Genomic DNA, 10368 nt, shown 5'->3' with positions numbered 1-10368 from the left:
GTAAAGATGATGCAAATCTAGGAAATAATCAGGGGCCCCTCCAGGTTCCTGTGATGCAGCATACTGCCTGGTGAAGCTGTATGATGTACAGTAAGTGACAGGATATGCTACACAGTGACCACGGCCTCATTCTACCAGAGGAAGGTGTGTGTCGCATTGTTCTACCTTCTCTGTCCAAAGTTCCGCTTGAGGAAAAACTCCTCCATCATTCTGTGCTTTGGGGGATTAGTGTCATTTTGGTCAGATCGGGCTGCCCTAGCTCTCGCTGGAATGCCTTAAAACCACATTCCCATGTCGGATCAACAGTCTTGATCCGCAGGAATGGACATGAAAAGCTTCACAGCTCACTCTGAAATTTGGAGTCTCAAAATGTTGACACGGTGAAATGGTGCCATGCCTAAACCTTTCTGTCAAAGCTGCTGCGCCAGACCCCGTCAGGGATGATGACTGTGCAAACCACAGAGCCACAAAAAACAAGGCTAAGCGTCGCTTATTAATTTGTATATTTGAGCTTAATCATTAAGGTTGTATGGAAATCGAGCTGACTATGCAGTATGATGTCGCATCATACAAGGTTTTGTTCCTGGGACCCCCTGAGCAGAGAGGGGCCAAGAAAGAAACTGGAGACGGAGGAATTTCCTCCGGGCGGACTGTTTGTCCGCGTCCCCCCCACCCCCGGGGATCAACAGGCCCGACCGCAGAGGAGCTGCCGCGCCGGCCGCGCACAAAGACGCACAGTGTCTTTCCCTGCCGGTGTTGTGCCAAAATGCGTTTCCCCCTGAAAAAATGTGTCCTCTGCCCAGAAACAGTGAGAAAACTGCTCTCCATCGGTTCTGAACCTCTTTACCAGAAATTTCCACGCAACATTTTCCCTTCTTTCAACATCGTTATTGCTGTCTTGTGCGTAAACATGGACGCTGATTTAACCAAGTTTTGGTTCTGGCAAAACAAAACAAAACAAAACAAAACCCTGCAATATTAGCTAATTCGGAAAACCCAGCTGCTTGTATTAGTTCAGTTCACGCACTTAATAACAACAAATAGCTTTTGAAGTCTTCAGTATGATTAATTTTTTTTTTCTTTTTGACGCTAACATGCGCAAAGTAAAACAAAGCGTGTCCACATGATTTCATAACTGAGCAACTTGGATATTAAACACCCAGGTTTTCATTTTCTGTGTTTCCATCCGACACCATTACAGACACTCGAATAAAAGTGCTGAGATCCGAACATTTGACTGTTTGCTGCGAGGATCCACTTTACGCACAGACTCACCGTGGTTTGGTCGTTGTTCCGTCAGCTGCCGGTCGTTGAGTGGCCGCTGACTCTCTCACGGTCTCTGCTCCCTCTGCGTCTCTTCCCCCGGCTGTCCCCCCATCCAAAACAAACTGCGTTTATCCCTTCATTCACCGACACTCCCCCCACACCTCCCGCCTCTGGAGTCTGCACACCGCTCCGCTGAGCCCGCCGAGGGGACGGCTGGCTTCAACATAAAACCTTCTTTAGCTCTTTCACCTCACTGCCATGCCTGTTGAATCTCACTGATGCTGGAAGATTCATCTCAGCTTTGTTTCTGTAGAATAGAGCTAATGCTGCACATCCCAAGTCCACTATTTACAACACTGTCCCCAGAATTCACTGATATAAACTAATGTTAAAGAGCTGCTGGTAATTTTTCACTAAAAATCTTACACACACACGCAGACTAAGAGTCGGGCTTGTTAGATCAGTTATATTTCTGATTTTCAGAACACATCAACAACATATCAGGTAAACATTACCCTGACAACATACAGTAAATGCAGTCCACATGGTCTAACGTTCCTCAGAAGAGCATCTAAATGCCATTCAGTGTCTTCCATTCGCGTCCTGCTTCCCTTTCATGGTGTCACACCAGCTAACACACAGCAGCTGAACTTGTGCAACACGAAGTCTTTTTTTGCACTAAGACTGAGACTAAGAAAAAAGCATCAGGTAAAAAGTGATCGTGGTCCCCTGAACTCTGCAGTGTAATGACTGTGCTCAGCACACACATGCTGTGTATTCAGGCTTGTGTGTGTGTGTGGGTGTGTGTGTGTGTGTGTGGGGGTGCTCCTGCATGCAGCCCATACCCGCTCACAGTCTGACGCACTCAGCACTCTGACTGGACTGGCCTTTACAGACAGCGCTATGAAGATTGTGACTGGGCGGACTGTCCTGAAAGTTTATTTTCTTTTCCCTTACTGCAGAATTTTTCAAATAAGCAAGGATTAAAAAAAAACAACAACAACGGACAGACGTCCTTGCAGTAAAACTTAACAAGAAAGTCAGCGCTTTATTCATTTTGATTTATAGATTCTAATTTTTTTGTTCCCGATGATTTACATGAATTGCCTTTGCCCTCCCTTTTCTGTCTCAGCACTCCATAACAACAGCTTCACAGCAACAAATGCCAGTATGAGAGATACATGTGCAGCTGTGTGGTTATCAGAGTGCCGTGACTGCTCCATTTTTACAATTTCCTAATTTATCAGGACCTGGAAATAAGCTTGAGTCAATCCAGACATATTCCATGGCTGGCTGTGAAACAGATGCATTGGGAACCATTTCTAACTAGATGCAAAGCAGTATGTTGAAAAAAGGCACCACACTGACACGGTCTACGCTAGCTCCACTCCAGGTTACGATCAGTTTCATTTTTAACGCACAAACCCAAAACTAAATGATGTGTGCCTTTCTATATTTTTGTTATTTGTGTGTCTATTTTATATAAAAATATAAGTCATAAGTAGAAGTAGAAAAATAAAAAATTAAAGAGATTCTGGACAGTCTTTGTCGTGCCTTAATAAAATATAAAAATCAGGAGTGGAGATGCGTTAAGTGGTTGTCTGACTCCCATGTTCAAGTGTAAAGCGTCCCTGTTGGTTTTGTTGGTGGAGAGATGAGTGTCAGTGCGGTGTGCGTCGGTGGATCAGTGTTGGTCGCAGCACTTCTTCTCCAGAGCAGAGCTCAGCCTCTCTCCGGCACTGCTGCAGCACTTGAGAGCTCCGCTGTTCCTGCAAAAAGAGTAATAATAATAGTTTAAAAAAAACGCAAAGGACAAGGGTTACAAACTGTTTCACACTACTTTAACGCTTTTCTTCACAGCGCTCACACTGACTGACAAGTCAACCAAAACTTTTTTTGGATGAAAGCAGATCCTACTTGGACGTGAAGGTGTGAAGCAGCGAGGCGTGGTGCTGGAGGAAGTATTCCTGCTGGACGGCGTGTTCCAGACACAGCAGCTGACCTGGGACCAGTGACACCTTTTTCATCTTGTCCTCTCCCTGAAAGACAGAGCAGAAGAGAAGGAGTAACACCGGCTAAGCAAACCCAGCGAGGACTAAAGGTGCCCTGAAGACAGGCAGACGCGATTGAATGGATCAGCTGGGTTTTTTTTAACCACACATCACATGATTGTGAACAAAAATAATGAGCAGAAATGATGTGGTTCAATCAAAATCCTTCAGATACATGTCAGGTTCAGCAACGAGGACAAAAGCAACCCAAAGAGTTTGAATATCCAAGAAACCACTTGTGAACTAAGCGTCGTTAACAGAGGAGGACTGTGTCAGCAGCTTCAGCACCTTGGAGAGATCACATCATGGCGCTCTGATGCGCTGATGTTCTGTGTGACAGTCTTACACACAAAGTGGACCCACAGAAGCTAGAACAGATAATCAGTTTTTATGTGATGTCTTTCCTATTAACAGAACTAAACAATCACTTCTGTTACCTTGAGGAGTCCCATCATGACCAGCAGCGTGGAGAGGAAGCAGTACGACTGGAGGGCTGAAGCAGAGAGGAGCTTCTTCAACACGGCGTCTGCGGTGGGACACGTGAGGCAGGACATTTAAATGAGACGGCAGAGGTTAGCTCTCAGTGATTAGGTATTTCAACAGTATTTAAAACACGAGGGGAACATCTCATACAACAGCGAAACCCTGTTTGTTATCAGCAGGAGCAGCTACACCATATTCACCAATAGTCTCAAGGACGGCTGTCTTGGTCTCTGGTTCCTCGCTGTACAAAGACGCGATTTTCAGAAGGACACATGCTGCCTTGTGAGGGTCACACACATCCACCTGGTGAGAAGAGGAGTGTTATTAACAGGTTAGATCCACTCTGTGCAAAGGAATTCTGTTTGTACATCTCACCCAGCACACTAACAGTTAGATCAGACCAGGGGAGACTTTATATTGCCTTATTTTAAAATCTTACCTGTTGCTGCAGGTCCGTCCTCATCTCTCCCAGCTGAAGGAGCTTCTCCGCTGAGGGGCAGCTGAGGAAAGACATGATCTCTGGCTGAGGGAGGACACAAAGTCTCAATCAGGGACACAGCAGGAATCCTCTCTTTTTTTGGGGGGGGGGTCAGGGTTAGTACAAAATAATGAAGGGTTTGTATTTACTGTATATCGAGTCATTGAGCTTAGCAGGGTGCAAGACACCGGTATAGATCTGCCACGATTAATCCATTAGTTGATCGACAGAAAATTAATAGCCAAATATTTGGATAATTGATTAATAGCTACTTTTCTTTGTCATTTATCGTGGTAACCGAAGAGTCTTTGGGTTTTGGACTGCTGGTTGGACAATAGAAGTAATGTGAAGACATCACTTCGGGCCCTGAGAAGTTGTGATTTTTAACATTTTGACATTTTATGGACTAGTCGATTAATTGTGGAAAGAATTGGCAGATTCATTAAAAATTAATATCTTTTGTTGCAGCCTGACCCCAGTACGAAGCTCACTATACCAAAGATTTGATTCTTTCAACACGGACTATTAATCTAAAATGTTTTTTAAACTGAAATAATTTACAAGCTTTTTAGAAAAGTGATTTTGTTTAGAAACAAACAATAAAGACCTCACTTCAAATGCAACAGATGAAGAAGTAACACTTGAAGCTGATCTGGGTACAGGTCTCTGGTAAATACATAAATAAAACTTTTAAATATAACTTTGTGTCATCTTACTGGGCTCTGAGGTTTTTCAGGACTGTCAGGACTTCTTATTATTCCATTTTCCTTCACAATGTCTCTGTCCTCTTCATTGTCTTCATTACAGTCGTCATTTGCATCGTCATCATCATCATCACCACCACCGTTTTCATGGTCGTCATCATCCTCCTCATCCTCAGGTTCTCCCTCATCATCACTGTGGTTAAGACAAAGGAACGTAATTTTATTGTTCCGTAGATTTCACCATTCCTTTTAAACAGAACTTTTGGCTCCCCCTTCTGGCAGTGAGAGTAATTACACAAACACAGTGCTAATGCTAATGACGCCATTGGCTCTTCGCTGGTAGATGTTAAACACATCACTACTGGTGTGCCAGTGCAGGAATGTCACCACAGGCACCAGATCTAAAAACTCTGGTACAATGTGAAATATAAAGAGATTCACCTGCCGGTGATAGACTTAATCAGCATTGTGTGAACTCATTTGGCTGGAAAGGTCCCACACTGCGGGTTTAAATTAACCAGCTGATCACTGATATGTGGTGTTATTCATACTGGAGGAAACAGGTGAGAGCTTCAGGAAAGATTTGTGATGTCACAGTAACACCCAAGCACACACAAAACATTACCTGAGTGATGACAGCATGTCTCCTTTGTCCATGTTCTCCATTAGTTCTCTCAAAGCCTCACAGCCATCATCTCCCAGACAGTTACCTGTTAAAGTCACATTAAAGAGCAATTTTACCTCCTTTACAAACCTGATTCCAAAACAGTTTGTATGCATTACTATCCTTTATGTGGTGAACCTCGTTCCATCCTCACGTGTGAACGACTGAGCCTTTCCAGGATGCTCCTTTCATACCCAATCATGATACTATCAGCTGTTACCAATCAACCTGTTTACCTGTGGAATGTCTTTTGAAATGTGTTGTTGGCTTCAATTTCAGAATAAGAATATTTACAAAAACCAGTGAAGTTGATGAGGTCAGACGTTAAATATATTGTCTTTGTACTGTTTTCACTTGAGTCAAAAAGGATTCGCAAATGATCACATTCAGTTTTATGTGTATATTTTTTTGGAATCAGGGTCCTTGTATGAATGTTTTACTTAACTCCTGTGCATTTTGCATTTTCACCAGATTTAACAGTTTTCCAAGAACATTTCTATTCTTCTAACAGTCAGTGTACGTACCGTTCAGATCCACTTTCTCCATGTGAGGTTTGTCCGTGACAGCCTGAGCCACCACTAGCGCTGCTGCCTCTGTGATCTCCCCGAACGACAGGTTGAGCTCCTGAAGAGAAGGCACATGACAGAGCACTGTAACCAGGCTGCTGACCAGGCGGACACACGCAGACATAAAAGGCTGACGGTTTGACGGTGAACCGACCTTTAGGATTGGCAGTCCCTCTCTCAGGACTGCAGCGAGGGCGATGGCTCCTTCAGAGCGGACCAGGCAGTCGCCGAAGTTGATCACCTGCACATTCCTCAGGTGTCTCAGCGCCTACATGACCGACAGGAGAAAACTGTACAGAAACAGCTGGGCTACATGTCTGCTCCACTCACAGGGAGTGTCTGAACAGGCCTCACCTGTGCCATGGCCAGCGTTCCTTTCTTGGTGAAGGTGTTGTCATTGAAGTTGAGGACGCGGAGCTCTGGGTTGTGTCGCATGGCTGAAGCTAACGCCATCACACCGGCGTAGTTGATACCGTTCTGGGGCATGTGGACTTCTTCCAGGCTGCCGATCAGCTTGCATGGACAAACAAAGAGGAGTTTGAGGTTTAACAGGTTGGGTCACATCTTCAAAAGTCCTGTTTTTGTCTGAGCAGTCCAAAACACAAAGATTGTCACTGTTCAGTGATAAAAAACAGAGAAAAGCAGCAAATCCTTACATTTGATAAGATGGAAATGGGGAATGTTTGGCAATTTTGCTTGACAAATGACAGATAAACAATTAACTGATTATAAAATAGTTAATCTTGCCTCAATTATCAGCTGATGTAACAGTTAGTGTGTCATATGTTTTTATTTTCTAACAATATTAATGATATACACTTCCATTCAAAAGATTGGAATCTCCTGCCACAAAAGCTACTAAGGGATACTTTATATTTAGGTTGCAGAAAGTCGTCTTTAAAGAGGGATGTTATTTTATATGAAGGTTTGTAAAAAAAAGACATTTGTACATAGAGAACAAAACGCTGTGCAGTCATTCAACCAAAATGTCAACTGAAAAGGCAGATAGAACTGTACCTCTGAGCAACAGTTAGATAAGAACAGAAGAAATCACCACTCATTGGTAAAAGAAACTGGAAGCTTAGCATCAGAATCTGTGCAGATTTAAAGAGGAACAGGCTCCTGTTTCAGTGTCAAGTGCACAATGATACCTAGAAGACGCTGGAATTAACCGGCGTGTTGCTTTAACAAAGCTATTCTTAAAACGTCAAAATAGAAATAATATTTCTCTCTAAAAACTGATCACAGAATATCAGATGAACAAAGTGACAAATCACAGATTAAACCTGTTCAATCTAACCACTGGGCAGACAACAGAGGGCCCAAAGAACAACGGGTTCCCAAAAATATTTAGGGCCCAATAGCATCGCCGTCGTACAGTAATGATCTCAGGTCAGTTATCTTTTCTAGACAGGAAAACAAATTCAAAATCGACGGAGATTCTGGGGAAAATGGTTACGACAGGATTCTCCCCTGTCACTAAATGGAAGTTTTAATCATTTAATTATTCTTAATAGTCAAAACTATTTGTAATAATATATATAATTATTTAGTTTTTTTATTGTTTTATGTATGTTAAAAGAGTCGTCAATTACGAAAAACCTCTCTGGAATGGAAAATACATTTAGTGTTTTCCTCAACTGATAATTGTACTAACTTACCGTAATTACTCATGTGTTTAAAGTATTACTAAAGCTTTAACATCAAACTTGATTGGGTGGTCAAGCGTCAACCCCTGTGTTAAAAATCCTGGAAACCAGTCTGGGAGTGAGTGTTTCTACCTGAAAGGCTTTGGCCAGGGCACGGGCTCCTTCATTTTCCAGGCGGTTCCTCCCAGCGATGAACACTCTCAGTCTGAGTGGAGCTCCGTGCGCTGATGACTGTCTGTGGCACGCGATCAGGGATTCAGCCAGGATCTACACACACCACACAGCACTGTTAAGGTCGGCACTGGGATGCAGACATGTATTTACATCCCTCATGGTTTACTGTCAGTCTGGAACTTCTTCTCCTCCAGTGTGATTGAAGGACAGGACAAAAGTCAGATTTGAAGTCTGCTATTTGGATGCGCACAGTAGATTGACAATGTTAGGTCAAAACACATTAAGGCATTCAGCACTGCTGCCTGTGAGCTCGCCTTTCCTCCGCCGATCCCCATGCCACAGTTGTTGAGCTTCAGCTCCCTCAAGGTGTGGCAGGAAGGGCTCTTCAGCAGCTGCTCGATTCCCCTCACACCGTCCGGCCCAAAGGCGTTATCGCTCAGGTCCAGCTCCGTCAGCCGGGCCCCTGAACTCATCAATGCACAGCCCAGGGACCTCTGATGCAGAGACAGAGAGCATGTGAAGCAGCCATGTTTTCAGACATAATGCCTTATCACAATAAAAATCCTGAAAGGCCAATGAACTGCATAAACCAGTGGCTCCAATCCTCACCAGGGCTGTTGGGATTTCAGAGCGCAATCTTCCGGTGAACATGTCACTCCAGTAGCATCTCTGAAAGACACGCAGTTTTGAACATAATGAAAAACACGTGGTTTGGTGTGTCGTCTTTGCTACAACAATGGGCTGAGGGAATTTGAAAGCATCAATACTGCGAGGCAGAACCACAGAACTGTTTGCTATCCAACCAAATTGTGTCTTTAGTTGAGCATCAAACTGCAAAGTACAGAAAGTTATGATAAAGCTGTAGCGTATTTCTTTTAAGCAGTTTTGTTCTTGACTAGTGTCATTTAAGAAGTGTCATTTTGTTAAATAACAAGTCTAATATTCATAAAATAATCATCTGGGTACTGAGAGCACTTATCAACACTAGGATCAAATGAATCAGGACAACTTCAACTAATGTACCTAAATCAAAGGAAATCTATTGTTTATTCTATTAATATCCATCTTCTGTCCAAATACCTTCACTGATCTTTGGCTACTTGATAGTTCACAGCCAAAATTTGTGGTCTGGCCCATGTTCACTGTGAATGCAAACTACGATTTGAGGAGTACCTGGAGTTGGTCTTTGCTCTCCAGAGCCTTGGCGATGGCCCGGGCTGCATCCACTCCCACAGTGTTGCCCTCCAGGCGCAAAGCTCTCAGACCCTGGTACTGCTCTATCTCACGGACCAGGTCCTCCACTGAAAGCACAGAGAACAGGCGATCAGGTCTGAAGAGGACACAGGGGCCAGTCCTCCAAAACACAGTGCCTACTAAATCAAAGCGAAACCCTCTCTGAAGCCCCGTACAGCATCTGACCTGATGCTGCGTTGTCCAGCTTCAGTCCCAGGCCTTTGTAGCTCAACTCTCCATCTCCGACATGGGTCTTGGAAAGTGCATCAGCCAGTTGGGAAATATCATCTGAGGCCATAATGACTCTATGGAGACATCCAGAAGACAGACAATAGAGAAAATGATTCAATTTCAGTAACTTCCTCAGCATATGAATGAACAGAAACGGCACTTAAATTACGAACTACACCCGAAATCGAGAAATATTGTTCAATGAGAGTTGATACATAACGAACAAATCCCTTTCTAACATTACAACAACAGCAGCGGAACTATGAGCGACAGTCATGGTAGCTATTTAGCTTCACTGGTGCTAGCTGGTAGAGGGACGTGAACATGACAAACGCTGACAGCACTTGCTAATCTAAAAGTGATGTGACAGTGAGTTTGGATTTTATAAAGTATACTCTCGTGTCTCTCTGTCATCGTATCAGTCAAACAGCTCTGAATGAAGCACTGAACCTTACCACAAAGAGTAATTTCCAGAGAAATGATAGCGATCACGAACACACGCCGCTCTTCCGCGCAGCGCGCCGGTTACTGAAGCATGTGACGTCATGCTGACCCGGTTTCTTCTTCGTTGATTCTGTGTCGGTCCGTAAAATTGATCTACAGATTATTTACCGCCGTCTGCTGTTACTATCCCTTGTCACCGCTTAGATTTATTCAGTGCTCATTAAATTCAGTCCTTGAATTTCTGCTTCTGTGAAACCAGAAATATTTAAGATTTTAGCACCTGCACCACATGACTTTTTTACTCTATGAAAACGTATTCCTTTTTTTATATTTGTAACTTCAAGTGAATTTTGAATTAAAACCCTTAAAAGATGAGCCTCTTGAGTAGTGGGCATTGAGGAAGAGGAGGACCGAACCAACGTATG

At 43.6% G+C, this 10368-nt stretch overlaps 1 protein-coding gene across 1 annotated transcript; it reads right to left on the bottom strand.

The window, feature by feature from the left end:
- Positions 1-1719: 1719 nt before the first annotated feature.
- Positions 1720-10059, bottom strand: rangap1b (Ran GTPase activating protein 1b). Its single transcript, XM_041962727.1, has 16 exons — positions 9955-10059; positions 9455-9573; positions 9209-9336; positions 8645-8704; positions 8350-8529; positions 7994-8128; positions 6567-6725; positions 6367-6480; positions 6171-6270; positions 5608-5692; positions 4995-5175; positions 4240-4323; positions 4001-4103; positions 3755-3843; positions 3184-3305; positions 1720-3035 (listed from the first exon to the last, which is right to left on the bottom strand). The coding sequence occupies exons 2-16, from the start codon at positions 9564-9566 to the stop codon at positions 2951-2953; spliced, it is 1737 nt and encodes a 578-aa protein (XP_041818661.1). The 5' UTR covers positions 9567-9573; positions 9955-10059; the 3' UTR covers positions 1720-2950.
- Positions 10060-10368: the final 309 nt, after the last annotated feature.

Source organism: Chelmon rostratus, chromosome 21 (assembly GCF_017976325.1).
Source record: "Chelmon rostratus isolate fCheRos1 chromosome 21, fCheRos1.pri, whole genome shotgun sequence".
In the NCBI taxonomy this organism is placed as follows: domain Eukaryota; kingdom Metazoa; phylum Chordata; class Actinopteri; order Chaetodontiformes; family Chaetodontidae; genus Chelmon; species Chelmon rostratus.
This window is presented reverse-complemented; position numbering and strand designations above follow the sequence as displayed.